This window comes from Struthio camelus, chromosome 38, assembly GCF_040807025.1.
Source record: "Struthio camelus isolate bStrCam1 chromosome 38, bStrCam1.hap1, whole genome shotgun sequence".
NCBI lineage: Eukaryota > Metazoa > Chordata > Aves > Struthioniformes > Struthionidae > Struthio > Struthio camelus.
Window position 1 is genome coordinate 633,676 of NC_090979.1, and position 24,924 is coordinate 658,599.

A 24,924-nucleotide genomic window follows, 5' to 3' on the forward strand; every position below is an offset into this window, starting at 1 on the left:
GACCGCCCCTCCCCCTCCCAAACCGCCCCCCGACCGCCCCCTCCCCCCGCCGCCCGGTACCGGCCGGGGCGCGGCCCCCGCGGCGCGCGCGCGCTCCGCCATGGCGCGGCCCCGCTCGTGGCGCAGCAACGGCCGCCGCCGGCGCGAGGGCACCGCGGCCAGGGGAGGGGAGGGGCCGCGCCGCGCGCCGGAAGCGGAAGCGAAGCCGCCCCGCCGCTGCCTCTGATTGGCTGGTGGGTCGGGGGAAGCTGGTGGTGGGGAGGGGGGGGGAGAAGGGGAGGAGGCGCACGTGACGCCGCCGCGGCCAATGGGAGGGCGGCGCGGGGGAAGGGGCGGGGCCTCCCCCCTCCTTCCCTCTTCCTTCCAATGGGCGGGAGGGAGCGAGCACGTGACGGCAGCGCGGTCACCTGAACCGCCACCACCACCCCACACGGCTGGGAGGGGGCGGAGCTATGCAAATGAGCGCGGCGGGGGGCGGACCACGTGGCGCCGGCCGCTTCCCTTCCCCCCCGCCCCGCCGCCAATATCCCCGCGGGAGCCCGCGCCGTCGGACACGTGACCGCGGGGCGAGGGGGGGGCGTGGCTATGCTAATAAGCACCGCGGACAAGCCGTGCGGGGCGTGGCTACGCTAATGAGCAGCGCGGTCGGCCCGCTCGGGGGCGGGGCTATGCAAATGAGCGGCGGCACTGAGTCGCCGAGGGCGTGGCTACGCAAATGAGCGTCGTACCGAGCGCTGGTCGGTCCCGCCCGGGGGGCGGGGCTATGCTAATGAGCGGCGCCCCCCCCCCCTCCAAAGCCACCGGGACCCCCCGAAATCCAGGAAAAAAACCACTTTCAACACCAATTTTATTGTGGGGGGGTGGAAGGCCCCCCTCTCCCCTAGAACCCCCCCAAAAGTGGGTAGGGGGCCCTAATAGGGGGGCTCAGGACCCCCAAAATTGGGTGGGGGGGTCTTAACGGGGGGGGCTCAGGACCCCCAAAGTTGGGTGAGACCCCCCCAAATTGGGTGGGGGGGTCTTAAAGGGGGGCCCAGGACCCCCAAAATTGGGTGAGATCCCCCCGAAAGTGGGTAGGGGGGCTCAGGACCCCCAAAATTAGGTGAGATCACTCCAAACTAGGTGGAGGGGTCTTAAGGGGGGGCTCAGGACCCTCAAAATTGGGTGAGATCCCCCCCAAAAGGGGGTAGGGGGGTTCAGGACCCCAAAATTGGGCAGGAACCCCCAAAATTGGGTGGTGAGGGTCTTAAAGGGGGGCCCAGGACCCCCAAAATTGGGTGAGACCCCCCCAAAAGTGGGTGGGGGGGTCTTAAGGGGGCTCAGGACCCCCAAAATTGGGTGAGATCCCCCCCCAAAAGGGGGTAGGGGGGTTCAGCACCCCAAAATTGGGTGGTGGGGGTCTTAAAGGGGGGCTCAGGACCCCCAAAATTGGGTGAGATTCCCCCCCCCAAACTAGGTGCGAGTGGGACCTCAGGACCCTGAAATTGGGCAGGGACCCCCAAAACTGGGTGAGAACCCCCCAAACTGGGTGGGGGGGTCTCAAGGGGGGCCTCAGGACCCCCCAAATTGGGGGAGACCTCCCCAAAAGGGGGTGGGGGGTTCAGGACCCCTAAATTGGGCAGAACCCCCCCCCCGGGACCCCCCCAAAGTTGGGTGGTGGAGCCCTAAGGGGGGGGGCTCAGGACCCCTAAAATTGGGTGAGATCCCCCAAAATTGGGTGGGGGGGCATTAAGGGGGGGCTCAGGACACTCAAAATGGGGTGAGACCCCCCAAAATTGGGGGGGGGAGCTCAGGACCCCAAAAATAGGGCAAGACCCGCCCCAAAATCAGGTGGGGGGGTGCAGATGGGCTGTTCAGGGGGGGTTTAGGGGCCGGGGGGGTCGTGGGGAGGGGGCAGGGGGAGGTTTTGGGGTAGATTCCGGCGGTTTTGGGGGCGTCAGGCGGCGGCGACGGTGCGCAGGGCGGTGGTGAGCGGCGCCGAGCGGGCCGCGGGGGACCCGGGGGGCGATTTGGGGCGGAAGGAGGCGGAAGGGGGGGGCGGGGGGTTCGGGGGGGTTTCGGGGGCAGTTCGGGGGGGGTTTTGGGGGTGTTGCCGGGTGTTTCGGGACCGTCAGGCGGCGGCGACGGTGCGCAGGGCGGTGGTGAGCGGCGCCGAGCGGGCCGCGGGGGACACGGGGGGCGATTTGGGGCGGAAGGAGGCGGAAGGGGGGGGCGAGGGGTTCGGGGGGGGTTCGGGGGCGGTTCCGGGGGGGTTTTGGGGGTGTTGCCGGGTGTTTCGGGACCGTCAGCGGTCGGCGGCGGTGCGCAGGGCGGTGGTGAGCGGCGCCGAGCGGGCCGCGGGGGACACGGGGGGCGATTTGGGGCAGAAGGAGGCGGAAGGGGGGGGCGGGGGGTTCGGGGGGGTTTCGGGGGCGGTTCCGGGGGGGTTTTGGGGGTGTTGCCGGGTGTTTCGGGACCGTCAGGCGGCGGCGACGGTGCGCAGGGCGGTGGTGAGCGGCGCCGAGCGGGCCGCGGGGGACACGGGGGGCGATTTGGGGCGGAAGGAGGCGGAAGGGGGGGGCGGGGGGTTCGGGGGGGGTTCGGGGGCGGTTCCGGGGGGGTTTTGGGGGTGTTGCCGGGTGTTTCGGGACCGTCAGGCGGCGGCGACGGTGCGCAGGGCGGTGGTGAGCGGCGCCGAGCGGGCCGCGGGGGACACGGGGGGCGATTTGGGGCAGAAGGAGGCGGAAGGGGGGGGCGGGGGGTTCGGGGGGGGTTCGGGGGCGGTTCCGGGGGGGTTTTGGGGGTGTTGCCGGGTGTTTCGGGACCGTCAGGCGGCGGCGACGGTGCGCAGGGCGGTGGTGAGCGGCGCCGAGCGGGCCGCGGGGGACACGGGGGGCGATTTGGGGCGGAAGGAGGCGGAAGGGGGGGGCGGGGGGTTCGGGGGGGTTTCGGGGGGGGTTCCGGGGGGGTTTTGGGGGTGTTGCCGGGTGTTTCGGGACCGTCAGGCGGCGGCGACGGTGCGCAGGGCGGTGGTGAGCGGCGCCGAGCGGGCCGCGGGGGACACGGGGGGCGATTTGGGGCAGAAGGAGGCGGAAGGGGGGGGCGGGGGGTTCGGGGGGGTTTCGGGGGGGGTGGCGGCGGTGCGCAGGGCGGTGGTGAGCGGCGCCGAGCGGGCCGCGGGGGACACGGGGGGCGATTTGGGGCGGAAGGAGGCGGAAGGGGGGGGCGAGGGGTTCGGGGGGGGTTCGGGGGGGGTTTGGGGGGGTTTTGGGGGTGTTGCCGGGTGTTTCGGGACCGTCAGGCGGCGGCGACGGTGCGCAGGGCGGTGGTGAGCGGCGCCGAGCGGGCCGCGGGGGACACGGGGGGCGATTTGGGGCGGAAGGAGGCGGAAGGGGGGGGCGGGGGGTTCGGGGGGGGTTCGGGGGCGGTTCCGGGGGGGTTTTGGGGGTGTTGCCGGGTGTTTTGGGACCGTCAGGCGGCGGCGACGGTGCGCAGGGCGGTGGTGAGCGGCGCCGAGCGGGCCGCGGGGGACACGGGGGGCGATTTGGGGCGGAAGGAGGCGGAAGGGGGGGGCGGGGGGTTCGGGGGGGGTTCGGGGGCGGTTCCGGGGGGGTTTCGGGGGTGTTGCCGGGTGTTTCGGGACCGTCAGCGGTCGGCGGCGGTGCGCAGGGCGGTGGTGAGCGGCGCCGAGCGGGCCGCGGGGGACACGGGGGGCGATTTGGGGCGGAAGGAGGCGGAAGGGGGGGGCGAGGGGTTCGGGGGGGGTTCGGGGGGGTTTTGGGGGTGTTGCCGGGTGTTTCGGGACCGTCAGGCGGCGGCGACGGTGCGCAGGGCGGTGGTGAGCGGCGCCGAGCGGGCCGCGGGGGACCCGGGGGGCGATTTGGGGCGGAAGGAGGCGGAAGGGGGGGGCGGGGGGTTCGGGGGGGGTTCGGGGGCGGTTCTGGGGGGGTTTCGGGGGTGTTGCCGGGTGTTTCGGGACCGTCAGGCGGCGGCGACGGTGCGCAGGTCGGTGGTGAGCGGCGCCGAGCGGGCCGCGGGGGACCCGGGGGGCGATTTGGGGCGGAAGGAGGCGGAAGGGGGGGGCGGGGGGTTCGGGGGGGTTTCGGGGGCGGTTCCGGGGGGGTTTTGGGGGTGTTGCCGGGTGTTTCGGGACCGTCAGGCGGCGGCGACGGTGCGCAGGGCGGTGGTGAGCGGCGCCGAGCGGGCCGCGGGGGACCCGGGGGGCGATTTGGGGCGGAAGGAGGCGGAAGGGGGGGGCGAGGGGTTCGGGGGGGTTCGGGGGGGGTTTTGGGGGTGTTGCCGGGTGTTTCGGGACCGTCAGGCGGCGGCGACGGTGCGCAGGGCGGTGGTGAGCGGCGCCGAGCGGGCCGCGGGGGACACGGGGGGCGATTTGGGGCGGAAGGAGGCGGAAGGGGGGGGCGGGGGTTCGGGGGGGGTTCGGGGGCGGTTCCGGGGGGGTTTTGGGGGTGTTGCCGGGTGTTTCGGGACCGTCAGCGGTCGGCGGCGGTGCGCAGGTCGGTGGTGAGCGGCGCCGAGCGGGCCGCGGGGGACACGGGGGGCGATTTGGGGCGGAAGGAGGCGGAAGGGGGGGGCGGGGGGTTCGGAGGGGTTTCGGGGGGGTTTTGGGGGGGTTTTGGGGGTGTTGCCGGGTGTTTCGGGACCGTCAGGCGGCGGCGACGGTGCGCAGGGCGGTGGTGAGCGGCGCCGAGCGGGCCGCGGGGGACCCGGGGGGCGATTTGGGGCGGAAGGAGGCGGAAGGGGGGGGGGCGGGGGGTTCGGGGGGGGTTCGGGGGGTGGTTCCGGGGGGGTTTTGGGGGTGTTGCCGGGTGTTTCGGGACCGTCAGGCGGCGGCGACGGTGCGCAGGGCGGTGGTGAGCGGCGCCGAGCGGGCCGCGGGGGACCCGGGGGGCGATTTGGGGCGGAAGGAGGCGGAAGGGGGGGGCGGGGGGGTTCGGGGGGGTTTCGGGGGGGGTTTCGGGGGGGTTTTGGGGGTGTTGCCGGGTGTTTCGGGACCGTCAGCGGTCGGCGGCGGTGCGCAGGTCGGTGGTGAGCGGGTCGTGCTGGATGGTTTGGTGCAGCATGAGCGCCAGCAGCCCGGCCCGGTTCGTCATCGCCGCCCGCACGTTGCGCTCCTGCTCGAACAGCTCGTCCAGCTTGTACCACTGCCGGGGGGGGGGGACACGGGGGGGGGGGGCGTGTGCGTCACCCTGTGACCCCCCCCAAACCCCCTTGACCCCCCCCCAAATTCTTCCCCCCTATAACGACTCTCTTAGGAGCCTTTAGGGATCCTCAGGAGCCCCCCAAAACCCCTTAGGAGCGCCTAGGACCCCCCCCCCCGAGACCTTTGTGACCCCCCCCCCAGACCGCCAAGACCCCCCCCAGGGACCCCCCCGGACACCCCAAGGACCCCCAGGAGCCCCTATGGACTCCCAGGACCTCCCCAGACACCCAAGGGCCCCCCAGGACCCCCCCCAGGACCCCCTAGGGACCCCCACCCCCCCCCCAGGATGCTCTAGGGACCCCCATGGACCCCACGACCCCCCCAGGGGCCCTCAAGACCCCCCCTCGGGACACCCAGGACCCCCCCCAGGATGCCCTAGGGACCCCCAGGACCCCCTCAGGGACCCTGAAACCCCCTCTAGGGACCCCCAGGACCCACAGGGACCCCTAGACTCCCCCCCAGGGACCCCCTAGGAACCCCCAGGGCCTCCTAGACCCCCCCCAGAGACCCCCAGGGACCCCCCCAGACCCCCCTAGGGACCCCAAGACCCCCCATAGACCCCCCAAGACCCCCCTAGGGACCCCCAGGAACCCCCCAAGGACCCCTTAGGGACCCCCAGGGAGACCTAGGACCCCCTCAGGGACCCCAACACCTCCCCTAGGGACCCCCAGGGACCCCCAAGCCCCCTCAGGACCCCCAGGACTCCCCCCAGGGACCCCCTTGGAACCCCCAGGGACCCCTAGGACCCCCTCAGGGACCCCAAAACCCCCCAAGGGACACCCAGGACATCCTAGGGACCCCCAGGAACCCCCCCAAGGACCCCTTAGGGACCCCCAGGAACCTCCCAGGCACCCCTAGGACCCCCTCAGGGACCCCAAAACCCCCCCAGGGACACCCAGGACATCCTAGGGACCCCCAGAACCCCCCCAAGGACCCCTTAGGAACCTCCAGGCACCCCCCAAGGACCCCCAGGGACCCCTAAGGACACCCAGGACATCCTAGGGACCCCCAGGAACCCCCCAAGGACCCCTTAGGGACCCCCAGGAACCTCCCAGGCACCCCTAGGACCCCCTCAGGGACCCCAAAACCCCCCTAGGGACACCCAGGACATCCTAGGGACCCCCAGGAACCCCCCAAGGACCCCTTAGGGACCCCCAGGAACCTCCCAGGCACCCCTAGGACCCCCTCAGGGACCCCAAAACCCCCCTAGGGACACCCAGGACATCCTAGGGACCCCCAGGAACCCCCCAGGGACCCCTTAGGGACCCCCAGGAACCTCCCAGGCACCCCTAGGACCCCCTCAGGGACCCCAAAACCCCCCTAGGGACACCCAGGACATCCTAGGGACCCCCAGGAACCCCCCAAGGACCCCTTAGGGACCCCCAGGGAGCCCTAGGACCCCCTCAGGGACCCAAAACCCCCCCTAGGGACCCCCAGGCCCCCTTGGGACCCCCAGGACCCCCCCCCCGGTTGTCACGGGGGGGGCCGGGGGCGGGGGGACACGTACCACGCGCACCCGCTCGAGGTCGACCTCGGCACGCCGCAGCTTCTCCCAGCAGTAGTGGCGGTTGCACTTGCGCTTGGGCGCCCGGCAGAACTCGCCCGTCAGCTCGAAGACGTCGCGCACCAGCGGGCACCCGCACACCTCGTCCGCCGGCACCTGCGCGCCGCCCCGTCAGCCCCCCGCCGGCACCCCCGGGGCACCCCCGCGTCCCTAGGGGCGCCCGGGACCTCCTACAGCACCCATGGGACCCACCAAAGCTCTCTAGATACTCTCCAAACCCTCGTAAGATTTCTTAGAGCACCCATAGGACCAACCAAAGCCCTCTAGATACCTCTCAGACCCCCATGGGATCTCCTACAGCACCCACAGCACCCACCAAAGTTCTCTAGATACTTCTCAGATCCCCACAGTATCTCCTACAGCACCCATAGGGCCTGACAAAACCCTCTAGATACTCACCAAACTCCCATGGGAGCTCCTACAGCACCCATGGGACCCACCAAAGCTCTCTAGATACTCTCCAAACCCTCGTAAGACTTCCTAGAGCACCCATAAAACCCACCAAAGCTCTCTAGATACTTCTCAGACTCCCATGGGACCTCCTACAACACCCATAGCACCCACCAAAGCCCTCCAGATATCTTCCAAACCCCCATGGGACCTCCTACAGCACCCATCGGACCCACCAGGACCTTCCAGATACCTCTCAGACTCCCATGGGACCTCCTACAGCACCCATGGGACCCAACAAAGCCCTCTAGATACCTCTCAGACCCCCATGGGATCTCCTACAGCACCCATAGGACCCACCAAAACCCTACAGATACCTCTCAGACCCCCATGGGGCCTCCTACAGCACCCATGGGACCCACCAGGACCCTCTGGATACCCCCCCAAACCCCCATGGGACCTCCAACAGCACCCATGGGACTCACCAGGACCCTCTAGATACTCTCCAGGCCCCCATGGGACCCCCATGGCACCCATGGGGCCCACCAGGATCCTCTAGTTACCCCCCAGATCCCCACAGGATCTCCTACAGCACCCATGGAGCCCACCAGGACCCTCTAGATACTCTCCAGACCCCCACGAGACCACCTACAGCACCCATGACACCTACCAGGACCCTCTAGATACCCTCAGGTCCCCATGGAGCCTCCTAAAGCACCCACAGGACCTACTAGGACCCTCCAGGTAGACCCCAGACCCCTATGTGACACCCTGGGGCCTCCATCGGACCTCCCAGGCCCCCATGGAACCCCCTAGAGCACCCACGGGACCTACTAGGACCATCTAGGTACTTTCCCAGGCCCCACAGCACCCCCTAGGGCACCCATGGGACCTACTAGGACCATCCTGGTACGCCCCAGGTGCTAATGAGACACCCTGGGGCTTCCATCGGACCCCCTCAGACCCCCATGGCACCCCCTAGAGCACCCATGGGACCTCCTAGACACCCCTAGGACCTGCCAGACCCCCAAGGGACCCTCTAGGTCACCCATGGGGCCCCCCAGGACCATCTAGGTGTCCTCCAGACTCCCAAAGCACCCTCTCGGGCACCCGTGGGACCTCCCAGACACCCCTAAGGAACACATAGGACCTGCCAAACCCCCAAGGGACCCACTAGAGCACCCATGGGACCTACCAGGACCATCTAGGTGCCCACCTGGCCCCCATAAGACCCCCTAGGGCACCCATGAGACCTGCTGGGACACCTCTAGGGCACCCACAGGACCCACTAGACCCCCCAAGGAACCCACTAGGACACCCATAGGACCTACCAGAAACACCTATGCACCCCCAGGTGCCCATGGCACCCCCTAGAAAACCCATAGGACCCCCTGGGACCATCCTGGTAGCCCCCCAGACCCTAATGAGACACCCTGGGGCCTCCATGGGACCCCCCTAGAGCACCCACGGGACCTCTCAGACACCCCTAGGACCCGCCAGACCCTCAAGGGACCCACTAGAGCACCCATGGGACCTACCAGGACCATCTCAGACCCGCCGTAGGACCTTCTAGGCACCCACGGGACCTCCCAGACACCCTTGGAGCACCCGTGGCACCTCAGCGGGCCCCCCGAACCCCCCCAAAACCCCCTCCCGGGGCACCCCAGCACCCATGGGTGCCGCCGGCTCACCTTGGGGTCCCGCGAGTGCTCGGGGCAGAGCACCTGCAGCCGCTTGCAGTAGGTTTTGCTCTGGGGGTTGTAGACGTCGCAGAAGAGCCGGGTGGCCCTGGGGGGGGTGGGGGGGAAGGAAGGGCGTCACCGCGGTGGGGCCCAGGCGTCCGGCGGGCGGAGGCGGGGGGTGGGAGGGGGGGGGCCCAGGCGTCCGGGCGCCGACTCACCCCTCGATGCGGGTGGGGTACATGGACCCGAACGACGTCTGGCTCTCGTACTGCGGGGACACGGCCCGGGTTAACGGGGCGACCTATAGCGCCCGGGGGGGGCCCTGTAGCCCCTATAGCACCCCGGGGAGCCCTACAGCCCCTATAGCGCCCAGAGGAGCTCTACAGCCCCTATAGCACCTGGGGGGGCCCTATAACCCCTATAGCACCCAGCGGAACCCTACAGCCGCTATAGCATCGGGGGGTCCTATAGCCCCTATAGCACCCAGGAGAGCCCTATAGCTCCTATAGTACCCAGGGGAGCCCTATAGCACCCAGGAGAGCCCTGTAGCCCCTATAGTATCTGGGGGGGGGGTCTGTCACCCCTACAGCATCCTATAGCACCTATGGGAAACAACCCACCCAAACCCCTTGCGCCTCCTGCAACCCTACAGAAACAACCTATACGTTTACACATAGCGCTATAGGGCCCTGCGGGGACCCATAGGGCTCCATATGGCACTCACAGCCCCCCCCCATAGCCCCATATGGTCCCCCCTGCCCTTTATAGCCCCCATAGGACCCCAGGGCCGGCCGTAAGGCACCGCGCCGCCCCCACCCCGTAGGACCCCGCGGCAGCCCCTATAGCCCGGCGGGAGCCTATAGCGCCCTATAGGGCCCCGCAGTGGTCAGTATAGCCCCATACGTCCCCAAGAGGGACCTATACGGGTTCGCGGGGGGTGCAGGTGACCCCATAGGGTGCCCGGGAGGGGGGCTATAGGGCCCTGGGGTGCTCCATAGGGTCCCCGGGGGGTCCCCAGGGTGCCGGGGGGGGGGGTGGCCGGCCCCTATAGGGTGCTATAGGGGCCGGGTACCTTGGCGTAGCAGCGCTCCATATGGCGCAGGGCCACCTTGGGGTTGATGGGGTGCCCGCAGGAGACGCAGAAGATCTGCAGGTCCGTGTCGTCGCTGTCGCCCTCGTTGGTCTGCGCCGGGCGAAGGGCCCAGGCGTCCGGGAAAAGAGGGGCCCAGGTGTCCGGGGGAAGGGAGCCGGGGGGGTCAGGGAAAGGACCCAGGTGTCCAAGGAGGGGCCCAGGCGTCCGGGAAAGGGGCCCAGGCGTCCAGGGAAAGGGGCCCAGGCGTCCGGGGAAAGGGGCCCAGGCGTCCGGGGAAAGAGGCCCAGGCGTCCGGGGAAAGAGGCCCAGGCGTCCGGGGAAGGGGCCCAGGTGTCCGGGAGGCAACCCAGGCGTCCGGGGAAGGGGCCCAGGCATCCGGGAAAGGGACCCAGGTGTCCGGGGAAGGGGCCCAGGCGTCCGGGAAGGGGCCCAGGCATCCGGGGAAAGAGGCCCAGGCGTCCGGGGAAAGAGGCCCAGGCGTCCGGGGAAAGAGGCCCAGGCGTCCGGGGAAGGGCCCAGGCGTCCGGGGAAGGGCCCAGGCGTCCGGGGAAAGGGCCCAGGCGTCCGGGAGGCAACCCAGGCGTCCGGGGAAGGGGCCCAGGCATCCGGGAAAGGGACCCAGGTGTCCGGGGAAGGGGCCCAGGCATCCAGGGAAGGGGCCCAGGCGTCCGGGAAGGGGCCCAGGCGTCCGGGAAGGGGCCCAGGCGTCCGGGAAGGGGCCCAGGCATCTGGGGAAAGGGGCCCAGGCGTCCGGGGAAGGGCCCAGGTGTCCGGGGAAGGGGCCCAGGCGTCCGGGAGAGGGGCCCAGGCATCCGGGGAAAGCACCCAGGTGTCCGGGGAAGGAGCCCAGGCGTCCGGGGAAGGAGCCCAGGCGTCCGGGGAAGGAGCCCAGGCGTCCGGGGGAAGGGCCCAGGTGTCCAGGGAAGGGGCCCAGGTGTCCAGGGAAGGGGCCCAGGCATCCGGGAAAGGGACCCAGGGCGTCCGGGGAAAGGGCCCAGGCGCCCGGTGGGGGGGGGGGGGGCACCCACCTCCTCGTCCTCGCGCGGCGGGTGCCCCTTGGCGCGGGCGATGAGCCCCTCGAGCTCGTGGAAGCGCCGCTCCATGTCCTGCAGCCGCAGCCGGGCCTGGTGCTGCTCCCGGCGGATCCGCTCCAGCAGCCGCTTGCCGTGCTCCTCCGCCACGCACGGGCTCTGCTGCCACTGCTGGATCCGCTGCGGCAGGATCTCGTAGATCCGGCTGCCGGGGGAAGGGGGCGGGCGGTCACCGGGAGCACCCTGCGGAGGTCCCGGCACCCTGGGGTGCCCCCGAGCCGCGGGATCCCTGGGATCCGGTAAGGGATCCACTGCTGAATCCGCCACAGCAAGGTCTAGTAGACCCATTTTCCAGGGAAAGGGGGTGCACAGTCACTGGGAGCACCCTGCGGTGGTCCCAGCACCCTGGGGTGCCCCCGAGCTGCGGGATCCCTGGGATCCACTGAGGGATCCACTGCTGGATCCGCCACAGCAAGGTCTAGTAGACCCATTTTCCAGGGAAAGGGGGTGCACAGTCACTGGGAGCACCCTGCGGTAGTCCCAGCACCCTGGGGTGCCCCCGAGCCGCGGGATCCCTGGGATCCACTGAGGGATCCACTGCTGGATCCGCCACAGCAAGGTCTAGTAGACCCATTTTCCAGGGAAAGGGGGTGCACAGTCACTGGGAGCACCCTGCGGTGGTCCCGGCACCCTGGGGTGCCCCCGAGCCACGGGATCCCTGGGATCCACTGAGGGATCCACTGCTGGATCCGCCGCGGCAGGGTCTCGCCCAGCCGGCTGCCGGGGGAGGGACGGAGGCGGTGGCTGGGGGCACCCCGGGGGGGTCCCGGCTCCCCGCGGCGGTCCCGGCACCCATGGGTGCCCCCACGCCGCGGGATCCCGGGGATCCGCTCGGGGATCCGCTCAGGGATCCGTTTGGGGAGGCTCAGGGGGAGCTGGGGAGGCCGTGGGGGGGCCGCTGAGAGCCCTCTGGGGCGCCCTCCCCCCCCCCGCGGTGCTCCCGAGCTGAGCGAAAACTGGGATCTACTGAGATCCAAACTGGTCCATACTGGTCCATACTGGTCTGTACTGGTTTGTACTGGTTTGGGGGCTCCCACTCACTTGGCGGCCAGCTTGATGCCGCAGGCCTCGCCGCAGCGCTCGGAGGGGGGCCGGGGCCCACACTGCTCCCTCGCGGCCCAAACTGGTCCATACTGGTCCATACTGGTCTGTACTGGTTTGGGGGCTCACACTCACTTGGCGGCCAGCTTGATGCCGCAGGCCTCGCCGCAGCGCTCGGAGGGGGGCCGGGGCCCACATTGCTCCCTGGCGGCCCAAACTGGTCCATACTGGTCTATACTGGTCCATACTGGTCCATACTGGTTTGTACTGGTTTGTACTGGTTTGTACTGGTTTGGGGGCTCCCACTCACTTGGCGGCCAGCTTGATGCCGCAGGCCTCGCCGCAGCGCTCGGAGGGGGGCCGGGGCCCACACTGCTCCCTCGCGGCCCAAACTGGTCCATACTGGTCTATACTGGTCCATACTGGTCTAGACTGGTTTGGGGGCTCCCACTCACTTGGCCGCCAGCTTGATGCCGCAGGCCTCGCCGCAGCACTCGGAGGGGGGCCGGGGCCCACACTGCTCCCTCGCGGCCCAAACTGGTCCATACTGGTCCATACTGGTCTGTACTGGTTTGGGGGCTCACACTCACTTGGCGGCCAGCTTGATGCCGCAGGCCTCGCCGCAGCGCTCGGAGGGGGGCCGGGGCCCACATTGCTCCCTCGCGGCCCAAACTGGTCCATACTGGTCCATACTGGTCTGTACTGGTTTGTACTGGTTTGGGGGCTCCCACTCACTTGGCGGCCAGCTTGATGCCGCAGGCCTCGCCGCAGCGCTCGGAGGGGGGCCGGGGCCCACACTGCTCCCTCGCGGCCCAAACTGGTCCATACTGGTCCATACTGGTCTGTACTGGTTTGGGGGCTCACACTCACTTGGCGGCCAGCTTGATGCCGCAGGCCTCGCCGCAGCGCTCGGAGGGGGGCCGGGGCCCACATTGCTCCCTGGCGGCCCAAACTGGTCCATACTGGTCTATACTGGTCCATACTGGTCCATACTGGTTTGTACTGGTTTGTACTGGTTTGTACTGGTTTGGGGGCTCCCACTCACTTGGCGGCCAGCTTGATGCCGCAGGCCTCGCCGCAGCGCTCGGAGGGGGGCCGGGGCCCACACTGCTCCCTCGCGGCCCAAACTGGTCCATACTGGTCTATACTGGTCCATACTGGTCTAGACTGGTTTGGGGGCTCCCACTCACTTGGCCGCCAGCTTGATGCCGCAGGCCTCGCCGCAGTACTTGGAGGGGGGCCGGGGCCCACACTGCTCCCTGGCGGCCCAAACTGGTCCATACTGGTCCATACTGGTCTATACTGGTCTGTACTAGTCTGTACTGGTTTGGGGGCTCCCACTCACTTGGCGGCCAGCTTGATGCCGCAGGCCTCGCCGCAGTACTTGGAGGGGGGCCGGGCCGGGCGGGTGCAGCCGGGGCCCAGGCACTGGGCCAGCCCGCCGGGGTCCCGGGCGTCCGGGCGCTCGCTGTGCCGGCTGCGCTCGCGGTGCCGCGTCTTCTGCTTGTGCCGCTTGTAGCGCTCCTCCTTCTGCCGCCGGCCCCGGGCCGTCACCGCCCGCCCCCCGGCGCCCCCCCGGCGCCCCCCGGCGCCCCCCGGTGCCCCCCAGTAACCCCCCAGCACCCCCAGTAACCCCCAGTAACCCCCCAGTGCCCCCCAGTAACCCCCAGTGCCCCCCCAGCGCCTCCCAGTGCCCCCCAGTGCCCCCCAGGAACCCCCGGCGCCCCCCAGCGCCCCCCAGTGCCCCCCAGTAACCCCCAGTGCCCCCCCAGCGCCCCCCAGCGCCTCCCAGCACCCCCCAGCGCCCCCCAGGAACCCCCAGCACCTCCCAGGAAACTCCCAGTGCCCCCCCAGCACCTCCCAGTAACCCCCCAGCACCTCCCAGGAAACCCCCAGTGCCCCCCCAGCACCTCCCAGTCCATCCCAGTAACCCCCCAGTCTCCCCCAGTAACCCCCCAGTCCATCCCAGTAACCCCCCAGTGCCCCCCAGTAACCCCCCAGTCCATCCCAATACCCCCCAGTAACCCCCCAGTCCATCCCAGTCGCCCCCCAGTCACCCCCCAGTCCATCCCAGTAACCCCCAGTCCATCCCAGTAACCCCCCAGTCCATCCCAGTCCATCCCAGTAACCCCCCAGTCCATCCCAGTAACCTCCCAGTCCATCCCAGTCCATCCCAGTAACCCCCCAGTCCATGCCAGTAACCTCCCAGTAACCTCCCAGTCCATCCCCGTACCCCCCAGTGCCCCCCAGTAACCCCCCAGTCCATCCCAGTAACCCCCCAGTCCATCCCAGTAACCTCCCAGTCCATCCCAGTAACGTCCCAGTCCATCCCAGTCCATCCCAGCCCCCCCCCGCCGCGGGGCCCAGGCGTCCGGCCCCCCCCCCCCACCTTCTTGTCGGACTTCTTGTCGCGCCGCTTGACGTGTTTGACCTTGACGGCGCGCTTGCGCAGCGCCGCCTCCAGGTAGGGGCCGTCCTCCGCGTCGCTCAGCCACGGCTGCACGCCCACGCGCACACGCCGCCGGCGGGCGGCACGCGGCACACGGGACACGTGGGACACGGCACACGGGACGGGGCGCGCGGGACACGGGACACGGGACACGGGAGGGGACACACGGGACACGGGACACGGGACACGGGACGGGGCGCGCGGGACATGGGACACATCATACGTGACACGAGATGGGACACACGGGACACGGGACACAGGAGGGGACACACGGGACATGGGACACGGGACATGGGACACGGGACACGGGAGGGGACACACAGGACATGGGACATGGGACACGGGACATGGGACACGGGACATGGGACACGTCATACGGGACACGAGGTGGGACACACGGGACATGGGACACGGGACACGGGACATGGGACATGGGACACGGGACACGGGAGGGGACACGGGAGGGGACACACGGGACATGGGACACGGGACATGGGACACGGGACACGGGACATGGGACGGGGCGCACGGGACATGGGACACGTCATACGGGACACGAGATGGGACACACGGGACACGGGAGGGGACACACGGGACATGGGACACAGGACATGGGACATGGGACACGGGACATGGGATGGGACACACGGGACATGGGACACATCATACGTGACACAAGATGGGACACACGGGACATGGGACACGAGATGGGACACGAGATGGGACACGAGATGGGACACACGGGACATGGGACACATCATACGTGACACGAGATGGGACACACGGGACACGGGACACAGGAGGGGACACACGGGACATGGGACACGAGATGGGACACGAGATGGGACACACGGGACATGGGACACGGGACATGGGACATGGGACACAGGAGGGGTCACACGGGACATGGGACACAGGACATGGGACACGAGATGGGACACACGGGACATGGGACACGGGACATGGGACACGGGACACGGGAGGGGACACACGGCACACGGGACACACGGGACAGGCGACGTCATACGGGACACGAGATGGGACACACGGGACACGGGACACACGGGACACGGGACACGGGAGGGGACACACGGGACACGGCACACACGGGACACGGCACACACGGGACACGGGACAGGCGACGTCATACGGGACAGAGCGTGGGGCACACGGGACAGGGGACGGGACGCGGGACGCGGCGTGCAACGCGCGGGACCCGGGACGGGGGTACTCGGGGGTGTTGGGGGGTGTTGGGGGGGTGTTTGGGGGTACGGGGGGTGTTTGCGGGGTGTTTGGGGGGTACAGGGGGATGTTTAGGGGTACTGGGGGGTGTTTGGGGGTGTTTGGGGGGTGTTTGGGGGTACTGGGGGGTGTTTGGAGCTGTTTGGGGGTACAGGGAGTGTTTAGGGGTACTACGGGGTGTTTGTGGGGTGTTTGGGGGTGTTTAGCGGTACTGCGGGGTGTTTGGGGGTGTTTGGGGGTGTTTGGGGGTACGGGGAGGTGTTTGGGGGTACTGTGGGGTGTTTTTGGGGTGTTTAGGGGGTGTTTAGGGGTATGGGGGGTGTTTGGGGGTACAGGCAGAGTATTAGGGGGTACTGGGGGGTGCTCGGGGGGTACTGAGGGGTGTTGGGGGGTACAGGGGGCTCTTCAGGGGTACAGGGGGGTACTGCGGGGTGTTGGGGGGGTGTTTGGGGGTGTTGGGGGTACAGGTGGAGTATTGGGGGGTGCTGGGGGGTGCTGGGGGCTGTTGGGGGTACAGGTGGAGCATTGGGGGGTACGGGGGGTGTTGGGGGTTGTTGGGGGTACTAGGGTGTACTGGAGAGTACTGGGGGGGTGTTCGGGGGGTGTTGGGGGTACAGGTGGAGCATTGGGGGGTACTGGGGGGTGTTGGGTGTTGGGGGGTGTTGGGGGGTGTTGGGGGTACAGGTGGAGTATTGGGGGGTGTTGGGGGATGTTGGGGGGTGCTGGGGGGGTGTTTGGGGGTGTTGGGGGTACAGGGGGCTGTTGGGGGGTGCTTGGGGGTACGGGGGGCTGTTAGGGGGTACGGGGGGGTGTTGGGGGGTGCTTGGGGGTATGGGGGGTGTTGGGGGATACAGGGGGTGTTGGGGGGTACAGGGGGGTGCTGGGGGGGTGTTGGGGGGTGCTTGGGGGTATGGGGGGTGTTGGGGGGTACAGGGGGGTGTTGGGGGGTACGGGGGGGTGTTGGGGGGGTGCTGGGGGGGTGTTGGGGGGGTGTTGGGGGGGTGTTGGGGGGGGGCACCCACCAGGCCGTGCTCGTCGAAGGCGCCGGCGCAGAGCTCCTGCCGCAGCCGCACGTCGGGGGCAGCTCCGGCGCGGGGGGGCCCAGGCGTCAGCGCCCCGGGGGCCCAGGCGTCCGGGCAGCCCCTCATCCCACCCCCCCCAAAGGGGCCCAGGCGTCCGGGCAGCCCCTCATCCCACCCCCCCCCAAAGGGGCCCAGGCGTCCGGGCAGCCCCTCATCCCACCCCCAAGGGGCCCAGGCGTCCGGGCAGCCCCTCACCCCCCAAAGGGGCCCAGGCGTCCGGGTACCCCCCGCCATTCCCAAAGGGGCCCAGGCGTCCGGGTACCCCCACCCCAAAGGGGCCCAGGTGTCCGGGTACCCCCCCCATCCCAAAAGGGGCCCAGGCGTCCGGGTACCCTCCCATCACCCCCTCCAAAGGGGCCCAGGCGTCCTGGTACCCCTCACCCCAAAGGGGCCCAGGCGTCCGGGTACACCCCCCATTCCCCAAAGGGGCCCAGGCGTCCGGGTACCCCCTCACCCCAAAAGGGGCCCAGGCGTCCGGGCAGCCCCTCATCCCACCCCCCCCCAAAGGGGCCCAGGCGTCCGGGCAGCCCCACCCCAAAGGGGCCCAGGCATCCGGGTACCCTCCCATCGCCCCCTCCAAAGGGGCCCAGGCGTCCGGGCAGCCCCACCCCAAAGGGGCCCAGGCATCCGGGTACCCTCCCATCGCCCCCTCCAAAGGGGCCCAGGCGTCCGGGCACCCCTCACCCCAAAAGGGGCCCAGGTATCCGGGTACCCCCACCCCAAAGGGGCCCAGGCATCCGGGTACCCCCCCCCCATTCCCAAAGGGGCCCAGGCGTCCGGGTACCCTCCCATTACCCCCTGTAAAGGGGCCCAGGCGTCCGGGTACCCCCACCCCAACGGGGCCCAGGCGTCCGGGTACCCCCCTTATCCCCAAAGGAGCCCAGGCGTCCAGGTACCCCCACCCCAAAGGGGCCCAGGCGTCCGAGTACCCTCCCATCGCCCCCTCCAAAGGGGCCCAGGCGTCCGGGTACCCCTCACCCCTAAAGGGGCCCAGGCGTCCGGGTGACCCCCCCCCCCCCGCCACCACCCCAAAAGGGACCCAGGCGTCCGGGTACCCCCCTCACCCCCCCCAAAGGGGCCCAGGCGTCTGGGCACCCCCACCCCAAAGGGGCCCAGGCATCCGGGTACCCCCACCCCAAAAGGGACCCAGGCGTCCGGGGCCGCCGACACTCACCGAAGCCGGGAAATACTTGTAGGACTCCTGCGGGGCAAAGGGCCCCGTCAGCGCCGCCCGGGCCAAAACACGCGGGGCGCGCGAGGCGCGCGCCAAGGACGCGCCAAGGACACGCCAAGGACACGCCAAGGACACGCTAAGGACACGCCAAGGACACGCCAAGGACACGCCAAGGACACGCTAAGGACACGCCAAGGACACGCCAAGGACACGCCAAGGACACGCTAAGGACGCGCCAAGACTCACGCGGGCGCGCAGCTGGCACTGGCGCAGGCGGCACTTCTGGCGGATCTTGTTGGGGCCGCCGAACTTCTTCATGTCGCGGCAGAAGTCGCACTGGCCGCAGTCCTCGGGCCGCCGGCACGCCTCGCACTCGCCGCACATGCGGGCCGAGCGCTTGATCTGCCGGCCGCGCGGCCGGGGAGGGGCCCAGGCGTCCGGCCTCCGCCGACCCGCCGCCCCTTCCCCCCCCCCACACACAGCGCGGCAAACGGGGAAGGGGCCCAGGCGTCCGGGGGGGAAAGGAGGGCTGGGGGGGGGCTCTCCCACTACCCGACTCCTACGGGGGCCCAGGTGTCCGGGGAGAGGGGGCCCAGGTGTCCAGGGTTAAGGGGCCCAGGTGTCCGGGAGGGGCCCAGGTGTCCGGGGAGAGGGGGCCCAGGTGTCCGGGGAGAGGGGGCCCAGGCGTCCGGGAGGGGCCCAGGTGTCCGGGAGGGGCCCAGGTGTCCGGGAGGGGCCCAGGTGTCCAGGGAGAGGGGGCCCAGGTGTCCGGGGCTCTTCCCATCCCCAACCTCAAAAGGGACCCAGGTGTCCGGGGGAAGGGGCCCAGGTGTCCGGGAGGGGGCCCAGGTGTCCGGGGCTCTTCCCATCCCCAACCTCAAAAGGGGCCCAGGCGTCCGGGGAAGGGGCCCAGGTGTCCAGGGAACGGAGAGGGCTCTCCCACCACCCAACTCCTACAGGGGCCCAGGAGTCCGGGAAGGGGGGGGCCCAGGCATCCGGGTGAAGGGGCCCAGGCGTCCAGGGAGAGGGGCCCAGGTGTCCGGGGGAAGGGGCCCAGGCGTCCGGGGCTCTCCCATCCCCAACCTCAAAAGGGCCCAAGTGTCCGGGCAAAGGGCCCAGGTGTCCGGGGAAGGGCGCAGGCGTCCGGGCAAAGGGCCCAGGTGTCCAGGCCTCTCCCATCCCCAACCCCAAAAGGGGCCCAGGTGTCCGGAAAAGGGCCCAGGAGTCCGGGGCTCTCCTGATCACCCGACCTTAGAAGGGCCCAGGTGTCCGGGGAAGGGGCCCAGGTGTCCGGGGGAAGGGACCCAAGTGTCCGGGGCTCTCCCAGCTCCCCACCTCCACCCCTAAAAGAGCCCAGGCATCCGGGGAGAGGGACCCAGGCGTCCGGGGAGAGGGGCCCAGGCGTCCGGGGCTCTCCCAACCCCCCGCCCCGAGAGACCCAAACGTCCGCAGAAGGGACCCAGGCGTCCGGCTCAAACCAAGCTAAAGCTTCGCCGGGACTCCAAAGGTCCCCACCGCCGCCCGGACGCCTGGGTCCCTGGCGGGCGCCCCCCGCTCCCGGACGCCTGGGCCCCGCGCACCTTGGCGGCGCGGCCCTGCTCCAGGGCGAGCTCCTGGGCCTTCTTGCAGAGCTCGGCCTTGTCGCGCTCGTGCTCCCGCTCCCGCGACTTCTTGTGCCGGTAGCGGATCTCCAGCGTCGGGTCCTTCTCTGCCGGGGGGGCGGGGGGGGGCGGTGGGCCCAGGCGTCCGGGCCGCCCCGCCCTCAGAACCGGGCCGCGGCGCTCGGAGCGGCCCCCCCCGAGCCTGCGGCGGGTCTGACGCTCCCGAAAGGGACCCAGGCGTCCGGGCGGCCCCCCCAAGGGACCCAGGCGTCCGGGCGCTCCCCCCCAACCAAGGGACCCAGGCGTCCGGGTGGGCCCACAAGGGACCCAGGTGTTCGGGCGGCCCCCCCGAGGGACCCAGGCGTCCCCAAAAGGGACCCAGGCGTCCAGGCGCTCCCCCCCAACCAAGGGGCCCAGGCGTCCGGGAGGCCCCAAAAAAGACCGAGGAGTCCCCAAAAGGGACCCAGGCGTCCGGGTGGCCCCAAAAGGGACCCAGGCGTCCGGGCCGCCCCCAAAGGGGACCCAGGCGTCCGGGTGCCAAAAAGGGACCCAGGCGTCCGGGTGGCCCCCAAAAGGGACCCAGGCGTCCGGGTGCCAAAAAGGGACCCAGGCGTCCAGGCCGCCCCCAAAAGGGACCCAGGCGTCCGGGTGCCAAAAAGGGACTCAGGCGTCCGGGTGGCCCCCAAAAGGGACCCAGGCGTCCGGGCCGCCCCCAAAAGGGACCCAGGCGTCCGGGCCGCCCCCAAAAGGGACCCAGGCGTCCGGGCGGCCCCAAAAGGGACCCAGGCGTCCGGGTGGCCCCCAAAAGGGACCCAGGCGTCCGGGCCGCCCCCAAAAGGGACCCAGGCGTCTGGCCGGCCCCAAAAGGGACCCAGGCGTCCGGGCGGCCCCAAAAGGGACCCAGGCGTCCGGGCGGCCCCCAAAAGGGACCCAGGCGTCCGGGTGCCAAAAAGGGACCCAGGCGTCCGGGTGGCCCCCAAAAGGGACCCAGGCGTCCGGGTGGCCCCAAAAGGGACCCAGGCGTCCGGGTGCCAAAAAGGGACCCAGGCGTCCGGGCGGCCCCAAAAGGGACCCAGGCGTCCGGGTGCCAAAAAGGGACCCAGGCGTCCGGGCCGCCCCCAAAAGGGACCCAGGCGTCCGGGTGCCAAAAAGGGACCCAGGTGTCCGGGCCGCCCCCAAAAGGGACCCAGGCGTCCGGGTGCCAAAAAGGGACCCAGGCGTCCGGGCCGCCCCCAAAAGGGACCCAGGCGTCCGGGTGCCAAAAAGGGACCCAGGCGTCCGGGCCGCCCCCAAAAGGGACCCAGGCGTCCGGGTGCCAAAAAGGGACCCAGGCGTCCGGGCCGCCCCCAAAAGGGACCCAGGCATCCGGGCGGCCCCAAAAAGGACCCAGGCGTCCCGGAGGCCCCCAAAAGGGACTCAGGCGTCCGGGTGGCCCCCAAAAGGGACCCAGGCGTCCGGGCCACCCCCAAAAGGGACCCAGGTGTCCGGGTGCCAAAAAGGGACTCAGGCGTCCGGGCCGCCCCCAAAAGGGACCCAGGCGTCCGGGCGGCCCCCAAAAGGGACCCAGGCGTCCGGGTGCCAAAAAGGGACCCAGGCGTCCGGGCCGCCCCCAAAAGGGACCCAGGTGTCCGGGTGCCAAAAAGGGACCCAGGCGTCCGGGTGGCCCCCAAAAGGGACCCAGGCGTCCGGGTGCCAAAAAGGGACCCAGGCGTCCAGGCCGCCCCCAAAGGGGACCCAGGCGTCCGGGTGCCAAAAAGGGACCCAGGCGTCCGGGTGGCCCCCAAAAGGGACCCAGGCGTCCGGGCCACCCCCAAAAGGGACCCAGGCGTCCGGGTGCCAAAAAGGGACTCAGGCGTCCGGGTGGCCCCCAAAAGGGACCCAGGCGTCCGGGTGGCCCCCAAAAGGGACCCAGGCGTCCGGGTGCCAAAAAGGGACCCAGGCGTCCGGGCGGCCCCAAAAGGGACCCAGGCGTCCGGGCGCCCTCTGAGGAACCCAAGCATCTGCAAGACTCCCCTCCCTTCCCCCCCCCCAAAAGGGACCCAGGTGTCCTGGCACCCCCCTCGCAGCGGAGGGGGGGGCCCAGGCGTCCGGGCCGGGGGGCCCAGGCGTCCGGCTCACCCCGGCAGGCGCCGCAGTACCACTCGCGGATCGCCTTGGCCATCCGCTCCGTGATGTTGATGCAGTCGCCGTGGAACCACTCGTTGCAGTTGTCGCAGCCGCTGCGCCGCGGGGGGGGCGTCAGCCGCGGGGCCCAGGCGTCCGGGGACGCCTGCGGCCCCCCCCCCCATCCCCCTCCCAACAACGTCCTTGGGGGGGAACCAGCCGCCACCTGGGGGAGCCGGGGGTCTGCGGCGCGAGCGGGGCCCAGGCGTCCGGGGCGAGTGAAAAGAGAGGGGGGCCCAGGCGTCCGGGGTATGAAGGGACCCCGGTGTCCGGGGGATGTGAAACGGGGGGGGCCCAGGCGTCCGGGGTGTGTGAAACGGAGGGGGGCCCAGGCGTCCGGGGTGCGCGAAGAGGGGGGGCCCAGGCATCCAGGGTGCGCGAAGAGGGGGGGCCCAGGCGTCCGGGGCGTGTGAAACTGGGGGACCCAGGCATCCGGGGTATGAAGGGACCCAGGCATCCGGGGGATGTGAAACGGGGGGGGCCCAGGCGTCCGGGGTGTGCGAAGGGGGGAGGGGGGGGGCAGGTGTCCAAGACATAAAGGGGGGCCCAGGTGTCCGGGGCACAAAGTGGGGGGCCCAGGAGTCCGGGGCATGTGAAAGGGGGGGCCCAGGCGTCCGGGGTGCGCGAAGGGAGGAGGGCCCAGGCGTCCGGGGCACGTGAAACAAGGGGGCCCAGGAGTCCGGGGCACAAAGGGAGCCAGGCGGCCAGGGCTGCATGGAGGAGGGGCCCAGGCGTCCGGGGCAGGGGGGCGCGGCGGAGGGGCCCAGGCGTCCGGCTCACATCATGAAGCAGTTGATGTCGGGCTTGCGGCACACGCAGTAGACGGGCGCGTTCTCCTCCCCGCCCGGCCCGGCCTCCGCGTCCGAGAACTCGCTGTCCTGCGGGAGCCGCGTCAGGGGCCCAGGCGTCCGGGCAAAGGGCCCAGGCGTCCGGGGGGACCCAAGAGTCCATGGGGCCCAGGCGTCCGGGCAGGGGCCCAGGTGTCCGGGGAGACGGGGGCAGGTGAGCGGGGCGAGGGGCCCAGGCGTCCGGGCAGGGGCCCAGGTGTCCGGGGAGACGGGGGCAGGTGAGGGGGACAAGGGGCCCAGGCGTCCGGGGGGACCCAAGAGTCCATGGGGCCCAGGCGTCCGGGGGCCCAGGCGTCCGGCGCTCACCCCATCCCACTCACCCCCGCCAAGTACCCAAGGGGCCCAGGCGTCCGGGGACCCTCAGCCACCGCCCCCCCCGGGAGGGACCCAGGTGTCCGGGGAGCCCAGGCGTCCGGGGAAGGGGCCCAGGCGTCCGGGGGGACCCAAGTATCCAAGGACCCAGGCGTCCGGGGGGCCCAGGCGTCCGGCGCTCACCCCATCCCACCCCCCTCCCCCACCAGGCACCCAAGGGGCCCAGGCGTCCGGGGACCCTCAGTCGCCCCCCACCCCGGGAGGGACCCAGGCGTCCGGGGGGCCCAGGCGTCCGGGGGGCCCAGGCGTCCGGCGCTCACGCCATCCCACCCCCCCCCCGGGCACTCAAGGGACCCAGGTGTCCCGAGAAGGGACCCAGGCGTCCGAGGGGGCCCAGGCGTCCGGGCCCCGCCCCTCACCATCGCGCCTCTGTCGCCGCCGACCCCCAACCCGGCCGCGGCCCCTCCGCTCCGGAAGTGGGGAGCGCGCGGGGGGGCGGGGCCAGCTTCCGCTTCCGGTCCCGCCGGGGCCCCGCCCCTTCCAAAATGGCGGCGCGCTGCTTAGGCCCCAAGATGGCGGCGCCCACGGGAGCATTGGCGCCAAGATGGCGGCGCCCGGTGGAGCAGAGGGGCCAAGATGGCGCCGCGCGGTGGAGCATCGGGGCCAAGACGGCGGCGCCCAGTGGAGCATGGGGGCCAAGATGGCGGCGCCCAGTGGGGCGCGGCGGCCATCTTGAGGGCGTCACACGCGTGTCACCCCCACCCCCACCCCGAGCACGGACACGCGTGAGGCCGCGCGGCGACACGTGTCCCCCCCGCCCCGAACACGCGTGACGCTGCGGGCGCTGCCCCGGCTTCTTTATTGCCCCACGGCGGCTCCGGCGGGCTCCGGTGTCACCTGGCGCGGGGGGGTGGGGGAACACGCGTGTCAGGGCACACGCGACGACACGCGACGACACGCGACGACACGCGACACGGCTCCTCACCGCCGCCGGCCCCTGCAGCCGCTCCAGCTCCGCCGCCAGCCTGCGGGCGACGAGGCGCTGAGGGGCCCAGGCGTCCGGCCGGGGCCAGAGGGGAACGGGGCAGGAGGGTGGGGGCAGGGCAGAACGGGGGAGAGGGGCCCAGGCGTCCGGGCCCCGCCCACCTGCGGCGCCGCTGCTCCAGGCCCTGGCGCCGGCGCCCGGCGGCCTCCAGCCGCCCCCGAGCTCCCGCGTGCTCCTGCCGCAGCAGCTGCCTGCGGGGCCCAGGCGTCCGGGGAGGGGGCCCAGGTGTCCGGGGTGTGAGGGGGCCCAGGCGGCCGGGGAAGGGGCCCAGGTGTCCGAGGGGCCCAGGTGTCCGGGGAGGGGGCCCAGGCGTCCGGGGAAGGGGCCCAGGCGGCCGGGAAAGGGCCCAGGCGTCCGGGAAAGGGGCCCAGGTGTCCGGGGTGTGAGGGGGCCCAGGTGTCCGGAGAAGGGGCCCAGGTGTCCGAGGGGCCCAGGCGTCTGGGGCAGGGCCCAGGCGTCCGAGGGGCCCAGGTGTCCGGGGAAGGGGCCCAGGTGTCCGAGGGGCCCAGGCGTCTGGGGCAGGGCCCAGGCGTCCAAGGGGCCCAGGTGTCCGGGGAAGGGCCCAGGTGTCCGAGGGGCCCGAGTGTCCAGGGCAGGGCCCAGGCGTCCAAGGGGCCCAGGCGTCCAGGGAAAGGGGCCCAGGTGTCCGGGGCAGGGCCCAGGCGTCCGAGGGGCCCAGGCGTCCGGGGAAAGGGGCCCAGGCGTCCGAGGGGCCCAGGCGTCCGGGGGCTCACACGGCGGCGAGGGCCTCGGGGCCCAGCAGCTCCTCGTTGGCCTCCAGCTCCTGCAGGCGCTGCTCTGGGGGGGGGGAGGGGGAAGGAGAGGGGGCGTCACCCCCCCTCCCCCGCAGGGACCCAGGCGTCCGGGGACGCCGCCCCCACGGCCGGGGGAGGGGGGCCCAGGCGTCCGGGAGGGGCCCAGGCGTCCGGCTCACCCTGGCTCCGCAGCTG

The 24,924-nt window shown here is 71.2% G+C and overlaps 1 protein-coding gene and 1 long non-coding RNA gene across 5 annotated transcripts; one reads left to right on the top strand and one right to left on the bottom strand.

The window, feature by feature from the left end:
- Positions 1-4,172: 4,172 nt before the first annotated feature.
- CXXC1 (CXXC finger protein 1) lies at positions 4,173-23,538 on the bottom strand. Of its 4 annotated transcripts, none has more exons than XM_068924131.1 (15): positions 23,349-23,538; positions 22,550-22,647; positions 21,725-21,825; positions 19,586-19,713; positions 18,252-18,407; positions 18,006-18,032; positions 16,772-16,807; positions 14,448-14,555; positions 13,404-13,585; positions 10,955-11,162; positions 9,906-10,016; positions 9,052-9,101; positions 8,843-8,939; positions 6,705-6,857; positions 4,173-5,138 (listed from the first exon to the last, which is right to left on the bottom strand). In XM_068924131.1, exons 1-15 carry the CDS (start codon positions 23,521-23,523, stop codon positions 4,294-4,296), a joined length of 2,475 nt encoding a protein of 824 aa, XP_068780232.1. In that variant the 5' UTR covers positions 23,524-23,538; the 3' UTR covers positions 4,173-4,293. The 4 variants fall into 4 exon arrangements, with proteins under 4 accessions (XP_068780232.1, XP_068780233.1, XP_068780235.1 ...); XM_068924132.1 differs by having other exon boundaries at positions 4,874-5,138; positions 13,404-13,588; positions 16,772-16,833; XM_068924134.1 differs by having other exon boundaries at positions 4,875-5,138; positions 13,404-13,588; positions 18,252-18,317; positions 23,349-23,451.
- LOC138063951 (uncharacterized) lies at positions 18,476-19,477 on the top strand. Its single transcript, XR_011137193.1, has 3 exons — positions 18,476-18,666; positions 18,747-18,812; positions 18,898-19,477. It is a non-coding gene; the product is annotated as an uncharacterized lncRNA (long non-coding RNA).
- Positions 23,539-24,924: the final 1,386 nt, after the last annotated feature.